The 22,839-nt window shown below is 37.0% G+C and overlaps 1 protein-coding gene across 1 annotated transcript in view; it reads right to left on the bottom strand.

Moving 5' to 3' along the window:
• Positions 1-20,477, bottom strand: part of cnksr1 (connector enhancer of kinase suppressor of Ras 1) — a 65,965-nt gene extending 45,488 nt beyond the window's left edge. Inside the window, exons 1-6 of the mRNA XM_051919083.1 lie at positions 20,311-20,477; positions 12,732-12,889; positions 11,923-12,125; positions 11,595-11,679; positions 4,403-4,444; positions 2,075-2,194 (exon numbers count right to left, since the gene is read on the bottom strand). Coding sequence (XP_051775043.1) covers positions 2,075-2,194; positions 4,403-4,444; positions 11,595-11,679; positions 11,923-12,125; positions 12,732-12,889; positions 20,311-20,362 — 660 coding nt within the window. The 5' untranslated portion in view covers positions 20,363-20,477. The remainder of the gene's footprint in view (positions 1-2,074; positions 2,195-4,402; positions 4,445-11,594; positions 11,680-11,922; positions 12,126-12,731; positions 12,890-20,310) is intronic.
• Between the last annotated feature and the right edge of the window lie 2,362 nt (positions 20,478-22,839).

Here is a 22,839-nt window from a genome sequence, read left to right as displayed (position 1 = left end):
GCATTTCACTTGAAGACTAAACTTCAGACAAAAAGGCCCACAAACAAACAGCAACTGAAAGCTGCTGCAGTAAAGGCCTGGGAGAGCATTAAAAAGGAGGAAAACCAGCATCTGGTGATGTCCATGAGTTCAAGACTTCAGGCTGTCATTGCCAGCAAAGGGTTTTCAACCAAGTATTAGAAATGAACATTTTATTTCCAGTTATTTAATTTGTCCAATTACTTTTGAGCCCCTGAAATGAAGGGATTGTGTTAAAAAATGCTTTAGTTGCCTCACATTTTTATGCAATTGTTTTGTTCACCCCACTGAATTAAAGCTGAAAGTCCGAGTTGTTTCATTTAAAAAATTCATTGTGGTAATGTACAGAACCAAAATTAGAAAAAAGTTGTCTCTGTCCAAATATTTATGGACCTAACTGTATTTGCAGACATAAGTAAGCATGTAAGCATTTCAGCATACAGCTTTGCCTACTGAGGATAATACAACTAAATTAATCTATATATATAAAATCCCTATGTGCGTCTAGGTGTCCGTGTGTGGGTGTCTTCTGATGAAGTGCGCATGCGCGGAGCACGGTGCGATACTACTGTCAGAGAAAGTTAGAGGTGTTTTACGGAAAATACAAACCAGTATTACTGCGAGAGGAAATGAAAGGTACACAATACAGTGACGCATATTACAGCCACATACAAGCCAGTATTACTGTCAGAGGAGATTAAGGGCATATTACCGACGCGCACGCCTCTATTACCGCCAGAGAAAATTAAAGGTATATTACGGACGTACAAGCCAGCGGACGTACAAGATGGTATCCTTCAATAAGGGCGCGCACAAAAAGGCGAGCCTCAAAAGGGCGACCTCAATTGGGCGCAGTGAATAAAGGCGCTCATAAATAAAGATCTGCACCTTTGTTGCTCTTCACATATTCCAGAGACATTTGAACTAAATTATCTACGAACGCCTTTATTCGCTGCGCTCAATTGAAGCTCGCCTTTTTGTGTGCGCCCTTATTGAATAGACCCATACAAGAGAGTATTACTGTCACAGAAAATTAAAGACACACAATACATGGCGGCAGCCCACGAAGAACGGTCAGCTCAGCAAGTAAACATCAACAAAAGAAAGGCTGAAAGAAAGAAAAATACGACCAACAAAAAGAATGAGGTCAAAGTCCCTTGCCATTTAATATAGACTGTTCCTACTAATGTTTATGCACTACTGTTCTAGCACCCATTATTGTAACGGGCTAAATGACTAGTATAACTATTAAAAATATTCACTGTTAAAAGAAAATCTTATTTATCTACATATAAAAGACTATAGCTGAACAGGTTTCTTACACAGGACAGATAAATCAGAAACACATATGGAGATAGTAAAAGGGTACAATACAATAAAATTAAGTAAACGACTTAAGATAAGGTATGGTTATGTAGTCACCTTTGGATTGTTGAGAACAAAAAAAAAAATAGCACTTTTTAAATATCCTTGTATCAGTTCTGAACAGCTTTATTTAAAGTCATAACAAATTACAATTTCTTTGCTTTAAATAAAGTGGTCAGAATAGAATGATAGTTGTTTCTGCAACCATATTTATGGCTGCCAAATCATTTCCACTTGCAATGCACAAGATCACATTATAAGGAAACAACAAATAAAGGGCAGGTCATTAATAGGCAGTCACTCTTAAAATATAATGATTAAGAAAGTTTCTATTGGCTTGTGGCATGTGGTGCCCCAAATGTTGATTAGATAAGGCAACCCAAGAGACTAAAATGGCTGGTAAGATTAAGTAAATCCATACTGTTGGGGGCATACTGCTCTTTTACAGACATTCAAATATTCCTCTGGAGTGTGACAAAATAAAGCACAAATTAATTTCACATTACTTAACACTTTTGTTCAAATGCAGATTAAACTATTTCACCTACTGTATATAACCAACAATTCAAAATGTTTTGTTATATTCAGACTATGTTGCTTTCTTTCATCTGCTCTTCAAACACTGAAACAGACTGAATGCTGACAGAAAATATTAATAGCAGGAAATATTTTTTTTCCTGCAATTCCATACCAGACTATCCCCAGGTGAAAGTGGGACGAGCTCCACAGCATGTAGCTGTGCAGTTTGCTTCAAAAGCTCTTCAGAATGAGTGTTCAGGATAGTGTCACAGATGGATACTAGTCGTTTGCACTAAAGCCAACAGAGAGAAAGAAATAAGATTACAAATTTTTTTAAATGCGTGGCACTGAAGAGACTGAATTGTTAAAATACACCTTTTGGGTACCAAAAACTATATTATCTAGCTTGTTAGTGTTCCAGATTACATCTCTAACAGTAATACTCCGGCATCTAGTCTACATTTTATTCAAATTTCAAATATACCATACTTTAAATTCAAAGATTTAGGTAAATATATGTCTTCTAAAGACAGTAATAAATACAGAATAGGAAATCACTGTCTCAAAAAAAAAAAAAAAAAAAAAAACAACACCAACATTGAACCACACTGCACACTAATAAAAAGAAAAAAAAAATAATATTGAAGTATATACTGTATACGGAAGGCCCAACAGGATTCACAGACATTAGACAGGTGTGCCTGTGCTGGTTTTGATGACAACTGTATCTGGTTGTTTTCAAAGGAATGGAGGTTTAGATCATTGAATTTTACACCAATTACTTAGCTGTTTTTCATTTTGCACATATATGCCTGCAAACAATGTTGTCATCTATGCAGTTAGGTGCTCAGGACTAACAAAGAACAACCAAAAAGAGAAGCTTTTTATATGGGAGACTGAACTTTAAATTCAAAAGATTTATTCAGGTGGTTTGTTTCAGAGAAGCGTTTAAAATGTAACATTTCATCTACAATAATACAGCGGTCACCACCATAATAATTACAAAACATTAAATTAAATGTAATGGGATATGTTTGGGGGCGGTACGGTGGCGCAGTGGGTAGTGCTGCTGCCTCGCAGTTAGGAGACCCGAGTTCGCTTCCTGGGTCCTCCCTGAGTGGAGTTTGCATGTTCTCCCCGTGTCTGCATGGGTTTCCTCCAGGTACTCTGGTTTCCTCCCACACTCCAAAGACATGCTGGTTAGGTGCACTGTGTGTGTGTGTGCCCTGTGTTGGCTGGGATTGGCTCCAGCAGACCCCCTGTGTAGTTAGGATATAGCGGGTTGGAGAATGGATGGATGGGATATGTTTGGTTATTAGAAAAACCATACAGTTCTACTGAATACAAAGTCTGGAAATCAACTATTCTTTAATTGAATATTGCAGACACCAATAACATTTCATTTTATGTTTTAAGTTAAATCAAAGTTAAATCATGCTACAGATTTTGCCTCTTGAACAAGGTCTCTAAAACCACCAATATTAAAATGGAAAAATCATTTTAATGGGGTTAAAATGAAAAAAGTTAAATGCCTTGGTTGCTAATGTATCCTTTAACTTCGTGTTTCCAAACCACTAGGGGGCTGTGAGTCGCTATTGTTTATAATGGTAGTGGCCTGCAGTGGGTTGCCACTATGATCCACTCTGAAACCCCCTCCCAAGGCTTGGACAATCACATTAGATACACCAAAGGGGAAGCCACTGTCACCTTTAGTAGGTCATGAAGACAGTTACATGGGGGAAAAAGTGGGTTGTGACACAAGAAAGGCTGAAAAACACTGCTTTAATAAACACATTCTTCTTGATAGTCTTCATTGTGTTCTATGACATACAGGACTCCTTTGATGTTCCTTCAAAGCCCTCACCTTATCTATACTCTTTAACAATAAGATTCTGCCATAGTTATCATGAAACTCGAAGAAGAAAAGCCGATTTTATTTATGGCTGATCAGAACAATTTTCATTGATATCAGGTTTTCTTTTGTACTGGATTATAAATGTGGCTTGTTTAATCTGATCCCAGTTGCAGATTTTTTACTTCTTATATATTTTCCTATTTTCCGAATGATGCTTTTGCTTTTCATTACATTATTTTATTTACATATTTATGATAATTTGAAAGAAAGTCTGACTTGATTTATCTTCATTTTATCCTCTACAAAAGCGGAGATACCTACTAAGGGCTTGTACACTTGCGATAGTCATGAATATTAAGTGCTTTAACTTGTTTCTAGCAAACAGATTTCTATTAATTAAATGCACTTGTTAAATTTTATTTAATATTATATAGTATGCCTAGATTTAGATTCTAAAAATCTAAAAAAGAAAAAACTTAAAAATTACTTTTTTTTTTCTTTCACTTGATATTCACAATTTAATTTTTACTTCAGTACAAAAACCGTGACCAAGGATTGGTAAGATATTGCTTCTCTAGTGATGCACCAATTAAACCCGTCAAGAAACACCAAGGTATGCGTCGGAAACCAGATCTGAATACTCACTGTGGATATTATTTCTCTTTCTTTTTCCAAAGCGATGTTTTCCTGAAAATAAACAGAACAGCTGCTTAGTAAAGGCAGAAGACCAAGATGTGTGATATATGTAAGTATGAAAGCAAATACCCACCAATTTCCCCAATATTCAAATACTTCTTGATAGGTAACAGCAAATAAAAAAAAAGTTCATTTTGTGCAAAATAGATCCAGGACAAGATATGAATTGTGAAGATTATTAGATGGATGCTTTTGGATTACCATCAGATGAGATAACACTCAGCCAAGAAAATCCCATTGCTACATATTACACTAAACTGCTCCGGTTTTCTTATTTGTGTTTTTGCTCACAGTTGGATAAGGCAGAGGTGGCAATATTTGATATGGAACATAACAGTATGGAAATAATATTGATATAACTCCTGTTTGTTTTGCATCTAGTTCAATGTAACGGGATTTGTAAAATACACTAAAAGCATTCAAAACAGACTACATTGAAATTTACTGAAATATGCATTTCTGTTTTAAAGTTTTATCACAGGTTACAGAAACAAAGGCAGCAGACTTGAGAGTACTTTAACTACTTCTTCAAATGTAACATTAAGATGACAAAAACCACAAAGGATAAATATACTGAACTTATTTTCCAAAATGTTTTACTGATGGGAAAATCTCTCTATCAGATGTGATTAAAGGAAATGTGATTAATGTGAAAATGACGGTTTCATTTTTGGGATGAGAAACTTCCCTCAGTATAAAGGTAATACAAGTGCCATTTGAAAATGTGAGTTGGAACCAAGAAAGCCTAAGCTAAACACACCCTTAGGATGTGAGAGGAATAATATAAATTCATTAAGAATGTGGCAAGAGGGCATGCAGCTGGTAGGTGTAACAGAGCAAGATGCAGAGGACAGGAAGATGTGGAAAAAGATGATCCACTATGGCAATCCCTTACGGGAGCGGCCAAAATAAGGAGGAGGATGATTAACAAAGAATAAAGTAAGAGATTAAAAAAAAAAAAAAACCACAGGTGTAGATATACAGGTCTAAATCTGTGTTTCAGGTATAAATACCAAATAATTCTACAGTAGCATTCCTGAATCTAGTTACAAATTCATAAAACTTAAAAATGCACTTTAAGTGTAGATTTTTTTTTCCCCCAATGAGGTTACTTTTCTCTTTCTAAATGCTTCAAGAAGAAAAACAACCTATAATACTAAGCAAAATAACTTCAAGTTAATTGCAGCCAGTCATTTAGTTTGTAGTAAGAAAACAAAACAAAAAGATTTTTTAACCCCAAATAAGCTTAAAGTCTTCTTTTTAGTTCTAGAACTTACCAATTGTAATTCAGCATATAGTGCTAAACTGATTCTTTAAACAACATATAGATATACGCAAATCTCTTGCTGTGAACACACACACTGCAAGCAAGCCAATAAATTTCTCATCTACCTACAAATTTATTTCTTCAAAAGCTCTCAGATGAGTAACTGAGGCTTGAAAGGATCATGAGTAAATAAGCCGATAAATGAAAATGGATAAAGTGGCATCAAAACGATCTCAAACACTTTAAAGTACCTTTTTTGAACTGGGTTTTTACTTGTTGAAAACAGAAGGTGTTCAGTGTAGCAGTAAGCCCTTTCAAAGTTAGGTCAAGCAATTAAATATTAACTTATATTACTAACTGCTTTAGATTTACTTTTACGAAAGATACTGCTACAACACCTTCTCTGCAAAGTTCAGGTATAACAGTACAGAATGCTTCGTCATACTGTAGATAAAGACTTATAAAAGACAATTTCTAAACTGAGGGAATTCAGACTAACAAACTGATATCAATTTATAATTTTGTTTTATATAGATTATCTTAAATTGGTGTATTTAAAACAAGAGGAATATCCTTACCTTTCAGATGCTTTCTGACAGACTAGTAACTCTGTCAAGCTAGTGGAAAAACCTCCCTGTGTGTCAAAACAGGTATGCATGCACACACACACACACACACACACACAAAAAACCAAACCGCCTGGAGTGCCCAAATTAGTTCTCTGTAACCAAAGACCCGTTCTGACCACCACTGATGAATAAAAATAAAAAAAGCCTAGCTGCTGGACCTATTTTTATCTAGTTATAAAAGGCCAGAGGCCTTTAGGAACAGAATGGTAGCCTTGTTTTAGGTAAAAATGTGACAGAATCAAGAACAATGGTGCATCTTAAGAAGACATAAGGTCACCTGCTACATCATTATTACCACATACTGGACCATTTCTGGCCAAAGAAAATAAATCCCTGAGCGTGACGTCAAACACAGGATAACAGGGGGATTATGTTTGCGTCTTACTTGAAAAAATACTTCAATACTGAAAAATTATAATAAAATAAAAATATGGTTTAATTTTGATAGTGGAATTAAAAAAAAAAAGTTGAAATAAAACATTACAAAAAATGTCTTATCAACCCATCTTGTTTCCTTCTGAAGCATTTTTAATAACTAGTTATCAAAATAAGAACATTGCTTCTCTTTAATTAGAAAATGAAGATTGTTAAGTAAATGACCAAACATTTAAAATGCCAAGTCCCTGAATCAAATGAAAAAAGTTTGATCTGACTGAACAGTCCAGTAAGGCTGCTTGCTGCAGAGTTTGTAATAGTTTGTTAGTACAGGAGGTGACATAGTTGACGCAGTGTTTACTAATGCTGCCTCCGAGTTCAAAGGACGAGAGTTCTGTTCTCTGCACAGTCATTCTCTGTGTGGAGTTTTGATCCTTTCCCCTTGTCTGTGTAAGTTTTGCCTGAATAACAACATTTATTTATATAGCACATTTTCATATAAACAATGTAGCTAGAAGAAAGAAAAAAAAAAGAATTAAATTAAAATCAGGGAACACTAACATAGAATAAAAGTAAGGTCCAATGGCCAGGTAGGACAGAAAAAAAAAAAAAAAAAATCTGCAGGGGTTCCAGGCCATGAGACCGCCCAACCCCCTCTAGGCATTCTACCGAACATAAATTACATCAATCAGTCCTTATTGTATTCAGGGTTCACATGGAAGAATTTGATGATGGTCAAGTGGACTTCTGGCCTTTAATCCATCAATGTAGGGATAATCACAGTGCTTTGATTAGGTGGTGGTGGTGACATAGATCGCCACCATAGAAAACCGGAAAAAGAACAGAAGAGAAACAGAAGTAAAAGAAAGAGAAAATACTGTGGATTTATCCTACACACTAAACATGTTAAAATAAGTTTAAAAATGCGTAACCTAAATTATCAGTGTGCTCTATAGAGAAAAAAAAAACATCAAATATAAAATAGGTAACAAGATGTGTTACAGATTTGCGACATTGTCACTGGTTTAAGAGAGACATTAATAATAATAATAATAATATGATGGACTTATTTAAAAAGTTGATAGGTGTTGCACATGGTGTAAGCTTGTGCCAATATTAATGCAATATTGCTTCCAGTATCTGTTCATTTTACCTGTAAAACTGATACAGTAATAACCACTAGAAAACTGCATACGAGGGAGGGGAAAAAAAAAAAAAAAAAAGAAGCCTACTCTAAAATTAACATGCTGTCAGAAATCCAAAAGGCACAGTGTTGGACACTAAACTGGAAAAGTCTGACCTCTAAACTCTTTATTCGTGTCCTATTCTGTATCATAGCCTACAAAATTTATCAATATATAATGTGAAAAAGATGACATTACCATCTAACCCCGGGGGGAAAATGATTCAGATTATAAATAAAAGTACAGTTTAAATTAGAGAAGTGCAAGACAATAATAAATTTATTTAAAAACATATACAGTATAACGTCCGTCTGGTAAAAAAAAAGATTTTAGTGCAAAAAACTATCCAGGCCATGAGAGGACAATGTAATTTAAATCTGCAAGAGTAATGAGGGGAACAGCATGTTTGGCACTCCCTAGTTGTACCCTATAGTATGTGGAACCTGCTGGGAAGTCCAGTACTGCTTGGGGACCCCTCAAGGACACCAGCAAACCTTTTAATGTTATTTGTAAGTACTTCCTAATGTAAGTACCCAGCAATGTACTTGAATATGTTCATGGATCCGGGTTTAAACACCACACTCAAAAAGTACACCTGAGGCTCCAGGTTGGGAGATAGCCAATGATGAAGGCTCAATTGGCTGAAGCAAAGAAGGTCAGATAATCTGACAGAAGTGGAATTTGTAGTGTGAGCAGTGGAAGATGGTTTGTCAGTGGGTGGACCATCCATCTCACAATTTAGTCAAGTGTTTGTATAGGATGACATCCGACTATATTTTGAGGTGGCATATGCTTTGCATTTTATCCTTTTACGTATTGTTCTTTCTGCATTCTCTTCTTATTCACCACTTTTTCTGTAATACATTTTGTCTTCCTTTTATGCCTTTTGTCTGGTTACCATTTTGGTTCGGAAATTACTCCCATCCAATCAAAAACCATCAGTAAATATTTATTTCTACATAAAGAAAACAAAACATTAAATCGATAATCTCTAAACACATATCTCACAACTAGAAAAAAAAAAAATTATGTCATCTCAGGATTAAGTCTCATCTTCAATACTGAAAATTGGTGTCCACAATACATAAGGAATAAAACATCTACATAAGAATTGTGATTTCTGGGTTACTGCTTATTGATTTCTAAACCAAATTTTAGAGTGGAATTTGTAAAACATAAAAATAAAACAAAGATGTAATTCTGGAGAATAAGAACATCAAACTAAGCTAACATTCAGTTTAAAGATAAATCGAGCACATTCTCAATAAACACTGCAGTGAAATATTAGACAGAAGCTTGAAGTCATTCCAGCATTTTCCACTACCACTATTCCCTGAGCTTGCTTTCTCTTCATTGCTTTAGGAGGATCATTATCATCACAATTTGAAAGTGGAGTTCTTCTAACCTCTAAAATCACAATCTGGTCATTTATAAATCACAATGCAAGATAAAAGTTTTAAAATCACAACCCAGAGTCTGAAGCAAAGTTCAGATGTCATCTGATGAAATTCATCCTGTGAGTGCGAGACTGACATCAGTCCCCATGAGTCACCCGGTTATATGTAGGGAAGACAGCAAGCATGGGAGAATATACTCCTTCACATTTGCCAAAATAGCTGCAAACTATGACCCTTGACAGTTGGATCATAATTAACCCCCCTCCCCCAAAACTACTTAGCTTCATTAACCTTGCTCACAGCTCATACTTAATTTCTGTAAAACATTCATAACAGAAGTTAGCGATTTACTTTCCAGAAGCACTGCTGGGTTTAACACTGCCAGGTGACGGATTCTTTTAAAATTTAGCACATTCTTTATATGGAATCTTATAAACATGTGCCTGATGATCTGGCTGAAGCAGAAACACCAAGATGGCAAACAATATAATGCAATTAGGTATACCCTTCATCAGCCTGGCTACTCTACTATGTAAAGTAAACAACATTCACTGTTAAACTGCCACATAAAAGTAGATCTTGCCCAAGAAAGATAATTTATCTTTTGAATAATGCAGTGTTCCATTTACTGGAGGTATCCTTCACCACCCATTTTCACACACCTCAGATGACAATATGAAGGTTTTTGAAGCGCAACTCTTTCACATTAAACAGTAAGAAATTTGGAAAAAAAAAAAAAAAAAAAAAAAAAAAAAAGCAGACAGCTGAATTGCAGAACACTATACCAGTATGTCAAAATTTGCTTAAATAAAAAAAAAAATCAGACACAAAAAGTAAAGGACTTCTCTAAAAATGCTAAAAGACCAGAGTTAAAAAGATCTCAATGTCATAAAAGCCAGTGCACATCCCAGTAGCATCAGTCCTAGGACAGGAATCAGCCCTGGAGTAGAATAAAATGTAAATCTGAATTTTGTTCAAGAGACACTGTCAACAACTGGTATAAAGACCATGTTTTTGACACAGCTCTCACATAAAAGTGATGGGATTGGTGTTGCAAACAAGAACTATTTTAGGCCCACAGACCATGAGCTCATATATGCTTTGGTCCAAACAAAACAAACAAAGCCTGTATTAATTTTACCATTGTGGGAAAACATAAATAATTAAATAGATTATGAAGTAATACTTGATGGTGTTATTTTATTCATAAAGACAGTGACTCACCACCCTCCTTTTTGCATTCTTAAACTATTATTTTTACATTCAATCTGAAACACCTTACTTTTACACTGTTCTGAAGGCTTTGCTACTGTTGTTACTGCCTCTATATGTGCAAACTATTTTGAAATGGACCCCATAACAAAGATTAACAGGTTCCATTTTAAATTGCTTTACAAATTAGATGCGTTTTCCCATATGATGAATGATAAGCAGGTAGCATATTCGTCTTTTTAAGAGACAGGGCTCAGTACATTTACTTTATTGAAATAATTTAAATTGTAATAGGTGACTTACATTTAGTACACCATATGAATGCATGAGAATTGCACGGCCTTCTTTAGCAGTTGCACACCTTAACAGTCTTTGGCTGTACATTGTTTCTTTGTTTTCTTGTTCCTGAGCAATTAACCTTATCCCCAAAATTATCCATCAGGGTTGTTTACTCCTCTAACACTGAGAAGATCTTTAAATACCACTGCTGGTTAGCCAAATAAGCATAACAAACATTGTTTTCCACTCACAAATCCCTTAGATAGCTGTATATACAACTGTGCAGCAAGCATGAAAACTCTCAGTATGTCAAAAATTGTGATAGTATATGAAGGCCCTTAGAAGCATATTCAATTTTTGATCACTGTAAGTACAGGAGTAAATACTCATATTAAAATACATATAACATTTGAAATACCCTGCAATTACTGAGAAATTCTATTTTTCATTGTATTTAACGGTTTTCAGAAAACTTTCAAAACTGAGATACAAACCAAATAGTCATTTTATCTATGCCTTGTAAAAACTCCAATGTCAAGTATAAATTTGTCATTCTTTTTAAGAAATGAAGTAGTCTCTGTTTTTTCATTTCACTGTATTTTCACTAATTCGGACTTTAAATATTCCTTTAAACAACTGGGGTCATAACTATTCTGTTTAACAATATTTATCCAATATTATGAATTTTAACTACTTTTTTCCATTTCAGTAATGTTCTTTCAATGTCAATGTGTTTTGTAATAGTGCTGAATAAAATCAAGCAGACTTACTGTAATTTGTAAAAAAAAAAAAACTCACCTTCTGAACAGTATTTCCAAGCTCAGTACAGAGGTTGATAATGTCTTGGCTGACTGAGTAATCATTTACATGGGTGTAAAGATACCTGCCAGGTTAAAAAAAAAAAAAAAAACCATCATCATGCTGGCTATAAATATTGCTGCATTCCAGGCCTCCACCTAGCATAGGAAAGAACTACAGCCCACAAATTAGCACTACCTGCCCATGGGCTTGTCTTTGGTTGTTCAGCAATTAGGCTCTGGATTATATGCAATTGATTGGGTACAGAAAACCATCTAAATATTTAAGGATTACACATAAAAGAACATGTGTGAAATATGCAACATACCTGTTCAACCAGGAGAACAAAGCTTTAGCAGCTAAAATTAGGTCTATGATAGACTGTAGAAGGTCTGGTGCAATCTTCGACACTGCCATCCCATTATAGGTGTTTGTCTTCCAGCGGCTTTGAATTTTACCTTGTAGAGTTATAGAAACTCCCTTCAGCTTCTCCACCAAAGACCGCATATTCTCCCGGGTTATGTCATAGTTCTGGGGGTAAGGCACAAATGTATAAGCAAAACCTAATGTTAATACAAGCTTTTTATCACTCAGTACACAGTAGATTTCATGAATCTTATGAGGAGCTGTACAAATTTGCAAGACAAAACTACACAAACAAGCAGACAGCCTTCTCTGTCTCACTCAACAGCTTCATTTAAATATGAAAACATAACAAAGGCTTTTTGGGCCTAGCCTAGGAAAGTAATAAGGCTGTACTTAGAAACAACTATAAAATTGAAATGGGCTGTTAAGTGCATAGTTGAGTACTCAAAAGAAACCAAACTACTGTTGTGACCATTTTTTTTAGTTACAGCTACATTTTAGAAAATTAGCCTTAGTTATAGAAAAGTGCAAGGAGAATGAATGCAAATCAAAATTTACTCCCCTCCACCCCATTGTACATGTGTATACTGTGGATCATGTTAGATGTACATAAAGAAGAACAGCAACATACAGTTTTCAATATGGAACAAAGAAAACACAACAAGGCTTTACAAAGACAGACCAGAGCAAATTTTCTTGACAGTAATGTAAAATGTGGGAAATCTATAACAACTGCGTGGTGAAGGATATTATATTTCAAACATATATTACCAGAGAGCAAAGGCTCTCAATAGCTTCTAGAAACAATTCCTGATGGCCAATTTTGCCGACACCCAATTTTTCAAGGTCTTGGTAAGACAAATTGAGTAGTTGTTCTCCAGTGAGATGCCAGTCTTCAAATGAATACTGATTGGCAGTTGGCTCCAAGCCTGAAAAGAATTGAAAATGGAAATGCAGTGACAGCAACTACAATCATCTACTACTAAAGGAAATAAATATAACAGAACAAAATACATAAACAGTGACCTTACAAATGTGCTTGAAACAACAGAATAATGATGTACTGGAATATATAATGGAACTGGCAAGACTGGTTACATTTTATCAATTAAAGTGATCAAGCCTGCTATTTACACTAAATAAAAAAATGTTTATGTACTCATCTACATTTGTTAAAATTTCCTTAAACAAAAAATGAAATGATAAATTACTTATTTAGCTACAAGGGCAAAAAACAAAACTTCCACTGTCGAGTTTAAACAGCAGTTTTATCATAATTTACTATTAACATAAAAATATATTTACTATAGGTCATACATTTGGGATAATTTCTAAAGGATATTAAAATAATACCTAGTACTTATGCAAAACCAACTGCTATAACAATACAAATGAAGTCACCGAAAATAGGTCTGCTACAGAGATATAAATGTCCAAACTGGGGGATGTAAATGAGAAGATTCCTTTAAAGCAATATTTTCCAACCACTGGGTCGGATCTCCGATAATCAAGCTCAATTCACACCCTACGCACAGCAGAAAACACCAAGGAGGATAAACTTTTGACGATCTTGCTGGAATAGATATTGGAGAAGCCCCTCTATGACAGTTGTGCTAGAATAACCACGGGGAGAGGGTGGGCCTTAAACACACTGACATGGGAAAAAGTGGGTCAGAACAACAAAAAGGTTTAGAAACGCTGCTGTAAAGTCTTATAGACTTCAAACTGTTTAAAAAGTCTGATATACATATCTTATTAATAGAAAATTTCCCTTATATTAAGATCAACAGTATGCTTGCCTTTGTTTAAAATAATGTGACTATTGTGGCGGATGGCCGAGACCCATGCCCGGCTGGGACGCCCCTTTGACACTAGATGAAGGGGAGCAGCCATGAGATCCACTCTACGTTCCCTGGAACATTTGGTGGCAGCCCCCCTGGGTTGCATCGGGGCCACTATCCTGGAACACCGGAGGTCATCCCTGTTGGGCTCCATGGCCACCGCCTGGGGGAGCTGCAAGGCTTCCTGAGCCCGTGTGGGTGGTAACACAGCCACACCCAAAAGTGCAGCCTAATTTAGGTTAATTGTCACCTGAAGCACTTCCAGGTGGGCTACTCAGGGCACCAGAATCGGGAGGAGCAGGACAAAGCTGCCTGAGAGGAATGGAGGAAGAGGACTGATTTTTTGAGGTCTTTTTGGGGACTGTGTTGTGTCTGTGGGTACGAGGAAGGCATATCCCACAGAAGAAGAAGAAGAAATAAATAATTTTGTTGATTTTCATCTGTGCCTCCAGTGTCAGTCTGTGTTGGGTCTGCGCCAACCAAGCGCTTTTGCCACACTACATGAAAACTATCTTTTACAGTAAGTTTATTTAGCAAGAGCATTGCTCTAGATAAATTATATTATCTGTCGGCTCCACATACAAATAAAGTTTACAAGTTTATTTTCTTTAATTGTACCAGGTAGGTTGTGACAGACTGGTGTCCTGTCAGTCGCTGGCTTAATGCTGCTGAAGCTGGCTCTAGTCCCCATCAACCCTGAACTGGGTTAGGCAAATTTCAGACTCTAGGGTTATAATGAGTAGTGCACTTAATAACAAACAGCATGGGTTGAGGTTACTTTTACACAATAAGTTCATACTGAGCGCATATTACCAGTGATTGAAAAAAGTAACTAACATAATATTTGCCTTAAAGACGTTCTATATTTTCTTTTTAAAAGTTGTCCACATCAATTAGACCAATACTGAAAGTGGCCCCTTCACATAAAAACACACTGAAAGTATAAATTACTACTTTTCATTTCATAAAATAACCAGCATTCATTGAGCAGTGTTTTTTGTTTTATCACCTGAAAAGAAGCACAGAGACTGATCACATCCAAGTATGTGTGCTATACAAATGCTACTGATGAGATAAAGAAAACAGGTTTTGTAGCCAAAAGGCAGTGTTTTAGGTAAAAAAATATTCTGACTCCCATATATGTTGATACTCTTCAAGAAAAGAAAAAGCAGCCCAAGAAGTAAAAAAAAGGATATGATCCAACAGCCAGATATTTGATAGAAATCTTGTCAAGAATCAGGGCCGGCTTTACACATAAAAACATAAGGAGAACATGCATGGGCCATGCTTTCTCCCAACTTGGCCTGGTCTTTATCTAATGGAAGGCTCGTTACTGATGGGGAGAGAAGTGTACATCATCAGAAGTTGGTGGGTACATCTGCTTCTTAATATTCTTTGGAATTGCAGCAAAGCATTAACTGAAACAACGTTAGCTGGGACTGCAACAAGAGCTTAGCTATCCGGATACCTCTGTCAATTGGATTTGAAAAGCTGCTACTACAGTATTTGCAAGTTTTTATATTTATACTGTACACATTACCTTTTTTTTCTGACATTAGCAAATGTTATTTCCAATCAAATTGTATGCAGTTGTAATGAAGTGTAAGGGAGTTGTTTCTCTATTACTAAGTAAATGCTCTTTTGTATTTGTTGCTTTTTACTTTTGTTCAAATAAAGTCAAGGTCAATAATGTTACTTAAGATACATGTGCTGTGTAAAATGAGAAGAAAAGGAAAGTGAAGTTTACTGATTAATTAAAAACCTACAGCTGAGATGACAAATACAATAAAGAAGAAATTTTAAATGAAGACCAACTGATTATAGTTATCACTTTTTCTAAGATTTTTTTCCTACTGTGATGATAATGAACATTGTTGAGATAATAATTCGTCTGCTTGATAATCACAGGTATGTTAGATTGTTTTTTGCACCGTGTAACACTGTGTATCAGGAAGTTCTTCCCTCATGTCCCTACCGTTTTTCACCGTTGACAAACCAAGTCGACTCATGTCACCATATGCGTTGTTTACCCTTTTCAACTTATGTATACACTGTTGTGCTTTTCACATAGTCTTTTTGTTGCAGAGTTTCATTCATTCATTCCCACTGCAAAGCCGGAATATGGGGACAACAGTCTTAGCAGTGAGGCCCAAACATACTTTTCCCCAGCCACACTTGCCAACTCATACTGAGGGATCCCAAGGCATTCCCAGACCATCTGTAAGATATATATCTAAGACCCAGTGAGGCCTGGATCTTCCCCGGGGTTTACTCCCAGCTGGTCGTGCCTGTGAAACCTCCAAAGCGGGGCATTCAGGATGCATCCATATCAGGTGCCTAAACCACCTCAATTGGCTTCTTGTCAATGTGGAGGGTCAGCGGATCTACTCTGAGCCTCCCCCGGATGTCTGCACTTCTCACCCTGTCTCTAAAGGAGAGCCCAGCCACTCTGTGGAGAAAGCTCACTTTGGCTGCTTGTACCCACGATCTCATTTCTTACCCAAAGCTCATGACCTTAGGTGAAGGTAGGGACGTGGATCAACTTGTAAATCGAAAGCGTCGCCTTCTGACTCAGCTCCTTCTTTCCCACTACAGATCAGTGCAGCAACTGCATAACTACGCTCGCCATCCCAATCTGTATGTCAATCTCACCGTCCCTTTCCCCTCACTTGTGAACAAGACTCAAGAGGAATTTAAACTCCTCCACTTGATGCAGTAACTCTGCTAGGAAAAAAAAAAAATCTGTGCAACAGCCTACTGCAGTCTGAAATATTATTATAAAAAGTGTAAAATGGGCAGTGTGTTTTTGCCTTGTCCTGATCTGTAATGAGAGAGAGCATGAGCACGTCAACATTTCTTGTATGTGAGGGATATGAGCTAAATTGAAAGTCAAAATGAAAAAAAGTCCACCCAGAAAACAGAATCTTATTTAAATTTACTTATGTGAATGTTTTACATACTGTGGTGGGCTGGCGCCCTGCCCGGGGTTTGTTTCCTGCCTTACGCCCTGTGTTGGCTGGGTTTGGCTCCCTGTGACCCTGTAGTTAGGATATAGCGGGTTGGATAATGGATGGATGGGTGGATGGATGGATGTTTTACTTGATATTTCTCATTGCTGGCTAAAAACTCTGGATGAACACTACAGCTTTATAGATACAATAATAACAATAAACTTCACATTTATATAGGGCTTTTCTCACTAGTTAAAGCGCTTTCATAGTGAGTGGTGAGCCACTTCAACCACCACTAATGTGCAGCATCCACCTAGATGATACGATGGCAGCCATTTTGCGCTAGTACGCTCACCACACATTAGCTAATAGGTGGTGAACTGGTGAGAGATAATTGGCCAATTAGAGACAGCGGATGATTTGGGTGCCAGAATGAATCCAATTAGAATATTAGCTGAAACATAACACAAATCCCTCAAACCCACCTAATCTAGTTCATAGTTCTGGGGGGCTGGAGATTATCCCAGCAGTATCAGGCACAAGACAACAGCCTGCTCTAGACAGAGTCTTAGTTTATCAGTGTCCATTCATGTGTATTTCATCTTACAAAGGGCCAATTCAAAAATCAGCAATGAACCTATCTTTGGGAAACAAGAGTACCTGGAGGAAACGTGGAGAATACAGAAACGACACATAGAGAGCAAAACTACTGTATATACTGCACGCCATCCTACCCATAATTTGAATACAAATATACCTCCAACCATCTTCCACATCCACTTATCCAGAGCAGGACTGCAGGGAGGTGGAACCTAACCCATCAAACACTGGGAAAAGGCTAAAACACCAAATCCATGGTACTGTATTTAGTGTTGCATCTGCTATTGCCTGCTAATTTCACATTGTCTTCTAAACACAAAAGGTTTAGTATGGATGCATTCTAGTTTTTTGTAAGCTTTCTTAGTTGAAAGCACCCGATAAATAAAGAAAAATGTGTTTATTAAGTGTTCATAAGGACACAAAACATAAGTTTATGTGTAAGACACTGACGCCAACAAAAACCTAATTCTGTTTTCAGGTTAATAAAAAAAAATAACTAGAGTACAAGTAATGAACATTTAGCTTTTAACTGTGACTAAAAAATGCAGCACTAGGAAAGCCTCCAATTTTCTCAGGAAAAGACCATAACAATTAACACCTGGAATTTTGGGCATCTCTGGCTCCAAATCAGCCCGCAGCAATATTCAAACAATTTGAGAAGGTCCTTAAATGCATGTTCTGCAGGGTTTTCTGGTTTTCACTGAAGGCCAGTCTCCCAAATGATCTAATTATTTTGTTAACCAGACATCTTGTACATAACAGTTTTAAAAATACTGCTCACTGAAAGGTAAATGGTTTTCTGAGTTACAGATACACTCAATGTTTCTAATTATTTGAACAACTGGGTTTACAATGGCCTTGATGGCACAACAAGTTAAAGACAAAAACACCACTTAAGCAATGGAATGAAACCCTCGCTTAATTGCATTATCATGCAGATACGTTTTAAAACCTTGACGCCCATTGATTTTTCTTAAATGCAAGGTCTTGGTACATCTCTTGACGGCATAACCAACAAGGCAGTACGTGGTACCAGTTAGGAAGAAGATTATAGTACTAGATAATAAAAGCGTGTGTAAAAATCCTGTTTAAATCAATTCAAGGTAATCAGGCTCTGTAAATTATATAACTACTACATATACTGTACAGTACACGTGACAATAATGACACTATAAATCTATAATCGTATCCATTTTTTGGTCTTATTACTCATTTGTCAATTTGACATTGACTATAGTCATTATATTTAGTAATTTTTGTTTGTATCCTCCTCATATTTGACAATAAGGGCAGTGATTTGTACCACTCTGAATAAAAATGTGCAATTTAAGGATAGATTAAGAAATCAAGAACCAATTTTATGATATTTTTAGTAATTAGTAAACAATTAAAAATGTTTGGAAATACAGATGGGTACAACAGTTAACACTTTGTCTCATTGTACTAACAAGCCATTTTAACTTCCAACTGGTAGGTCTAATAAAAAAATGGCAACACTGATGATATATTGAATATTCAAATATTACTATGATGTTCATTACACAAAAATTAAGATGACCCCTAATGTTAAAAACGTGTTTTACGGTTAATTGAAATATTTACTTTATAATGATACATTAATTTAGGCTATATAGACTTATACAGTTTCAAACTTTAATATAGGTATTTAGACATATCAACAGTCACATTTGAGGTTAATGAGTTACTTTAAATACATGGTCCCTTATGTGGACATTGCAGGTATTTCCTGTAGTTATGTGGAATCCACCCCCCAGCCCCCAAATGCTTTCCCTTACACTGTCAAAAAGGGTGCTTGTTAGGTTGACTGGCACACCTAAACTGACCAATTCTGAGATAATGTGAGCACATGAACATAGTTCTTGCGTGGGACAAGCTGGAATGTTCAGGGTTGATTTATACTGGGTGCATTTTAGTGGTGTCCACAACTCTGTAGTTAATAAGCACGCCCCACATTCTGAATTAAAAACGACGAGGAGTGCAAGTTTATGAATCATACTGTACATCTGAAGCCCATCTAGATCCGAACTTCTACTTCTCGAACGCCTCTCTGTACTATCCTTGGTGGACCTTCTGTAACTTCCCTTCCTACGGAATTCTATACCTCGGGCTTCAATAGTTCAACATCAAAAGAAAAAGTGAAGGTCCTATATTCCTGGCAAGACATTCACAGGTTTGATGTGATCCCATAAAATGTACGATGTATCCACTCCTACTCATCGACCAGGACTTTTTTAAAGTGAACAGTAAAGGCAGCATTTATTATTTGTTTCCTTTTTAACTGTAAAGCAAGGGTGTAGTTTCTTTGCAGTTCGAATAACATGCTTATAATGTTTATGGTGAAACGCAACGTATACGTTCAAATTGCTGATATAAATCGGTCAAAGGCATCCAATTACCGATGGGATTTCGTCATCATTGCAGCTACGAATTCACTGATCTCCTTCCCGCAATCGTGATCTCTGATGTACGGTCCCCGAAAGTGGGAAGCGAAACTGTGTTTTCAACACTAACTGTGCTTTCATTAACTGACCGCTTCCCCTGTTGACATAACAGACCATATTTACACAAGCCGTCGCCATATGTGACACTAGAAAATAAGTGAAGGGCTGTGTAGAGGACAGGTGCGTACAGTGGGGGGCTTGGGGTCACTGCAGTGCAGCGTCGAGATCGCAAACGCCACCATCCTTCAAGAGGCCGTGTAGTGAAGTGAAGGCTCAAATCAAAGAACGCTTGCCCTTCATTTAAGTTTAAACGACGACAAGCGGTGGTACCCCTCTATCCCTACGGAGAAGCCAAATGTGTTCGCTTAGGCAGTGCTGACACAATGAACTTCCTCATTCCAATCAGCTCCGGGTCTGTTTACTTGCTTTCACACCATGTCTTCCTTTGCATGATACTTTACAAAAAAGACACGAGAAGAGAACATATTACTGTTACCTCTTAGCCACTCCGTCACCTTTTCGGGGCTCCAGGATGAAACAGGCTCCATTGAAGACAGGTCTTGGACTGCCGTTCTTAAAACCGAAATCCCCCCTCCCCGTTTTTCACTTTCCCACCCCCCCCAGACTTTCTGTGCTTGTCAGCGCCGTCTCAAGACGGTAAAAACTTGAGAAACGCCTACCTTCAGGTGTGGTGCAACATCCCGCCCTTCGGTGAATGATCACGTGGACTGATCGACATGGCCACGCCCACGCCGAGTCGCACTGCCCGCTCGGGATCTCCTTTAACTGGCTTACACATCCTACATTCAAACATGCACAACGGACATAATAAATGCACGAATAGGTGACCAATGAGGTGGAACACAAATACACGGAAAGCCGCACAGATCTTAAAAAAAAGATATTACATATAATTACACAATGGCAAGGTCTGCAGCTAGAAACGAAGCACTCTGAGATTTGATTTAGGCGTCCTGGGGGAGTTGTCATAGCTCTCAGCCAGCGCACAGAAGGGCTTGAAAAGGGAGTTGCTTATATAGCTAAAATGTGGTGAGCAACAAGTACAAAGTCAAGGGAACTTATCACAGCTCTGCAAAATTAATTGTGGAGAGTTATTTTTACTTTCATTCACGAACACAATAAAAAATATAACTGGAATGTTTCCATCACGTCACATTTAAGAACAAATTTTACAAAAATGTAACAGATTACACAATTTATTTATGCATATAATATTGTCCTAGTTCAATTTAACATGATTTTAAACATATATGTACCGATAATGACAATACATACTGATTGACTTACATACACCTTCTTCAGTTTTTGTCAGTTCTTCATTTTTTTTTTATCCAAACCTTGTTTGGTGGCCCATCATTCCTACACTTTTTTCTGGCACGTCGCTGTGAATCATCCAGCAGTAGTCCGCCATTATACTGGCATCCCAATATCCCAGGTACCTTCTTTCCATGTCCTTGACATCCTAATGGAATCTTTCACCCCTCTCTTCACTTAACCCTCCAAAGATTTTCAAGGAAAAATTGCAAATATGATTCCAAAAAGTGAACTTTGCAACTTATTTCCTTACACTTAACTAATAATTTTATTAGATTTTATTTATAATTTGAAGTTTTGTTGTTACCTAAAAAAACACTTCTTTGAATGATACCCAAGCCTCTTGTTTCAGATCATTTATTGCACCATTAAAATCTGCATCAAAAATTAGTTTTCTAATAACAGGACCACCAAAAATACCCTCTTTTAATTTATCCTCAAACAAACCTGGAAACTTTCAGCACAAATATATAAATCAGGCTCCATCTTTTGATAATTCTTTAACAAACTGCTTTATTAAACCAAGCTAAGCAAATAATATGAAGTGGTAGCAGCACTTTTTCAGGATCCACCAAGCCGCATCTGATAGTGTTTTTGGCAACAAGCTGTAGCCTTTTCTAGTTGGCCTTCCTTCTCAACCCCAATGTCAATTCTACTACCCAGGAGTTTTGTATGCCCTGACTGCTGACCTAGAACATTCAGGTATGAACCAATGGTGCTAATTGTTGTTAATTTTCTTGAGAAGATATTCAAATTTCTCACATTTTGCTTCAAATGCCCAGAATGAGCAACAGGTATTGATGTGTATTTATTACTGTTATGAATAAGTGCTCTTTTTAGGCCTTTTTTACATGAGTCCATAAATAGCCTTCATTCTTCTGCATTGTCGTCTCTGCCAAGTTTCTGCGCAAGGCCACTTACGTCAGAGCAGTAAACCAAGGATCCATCTTTCTTGACATATGATGCAAACTCTTCTTTTCTACTTCTGTACTAAGAATTTTGTCTCTTTTTTATTTCAAAGCTAAGAAATTGAGGGTAGGTACTGCTGAGAGAGATTCTTTATATTAATTTTATGTGAATTGTATATTCATTCATCATATTTTTTCCATAGGTCCCAGGCACAGTCCCAGCAGTGTCCTGACAAATTAACTGTGTATTGCAATGAGATCAAGTAAGCAGATGGTTAACCATATGGTAAACAGGACATAACCTGACACAAGTAGCTTGTTAAAAAATGCATGGTGTCAGAAAGTAACCATTTTAATTTAAGAAATTAACAGTCTATTAGGGGCGGTGCAGTGGTAGCGCTGCTGCCTTGCAGTAAGGAGACCTGGGTTCGCTTCCTGGGTCCTCCCTGCGTGGCGTTTGCATGTTCTCCCCGTGCCTGCGTGGGTTTCCTCTGGGTGCTCCAGTTTCCTCCCACAGTCCAAAGGTGCATTGGCGATCCTAAATTGTCCCTAGTGTGTGCTTGGTGTGTAGGTGTGTGTGCCCTCCAGTGGGCTGGCACCTTGCCCAGGATTTGTTCCTGCCTTGCACCCCGTGCTGGCTGGGATTGGCTCCACCAGACCCCCGTGACCCTGTGTTAGGATATAGCGGGTTGGAAAATGACTGACTGACTGACAATCTGTTAGGATGGAAGGGATTGAGTCTTGATTTACAATACCATAAAATGTGGGAAACATGGTAAAAA

Source organism: Erpetoichthys calabaricus, chromosome 14, assembly GCF_900747795.2.
Source record: "Erpetoichthys calabaricus chromosome 14, fErpCal1.3, whole genome shotgun sequence".
Lineage (NCBI taxonomy): Eukaryota > Metazoa > Chordata > Cladistia > Polypteriformes > Polypteridae > Erpetoichthys > Erpetoichthys calabaricus.
This window is presented reverse-complemented; position numbering and strand designations above follow the sequence as displayed.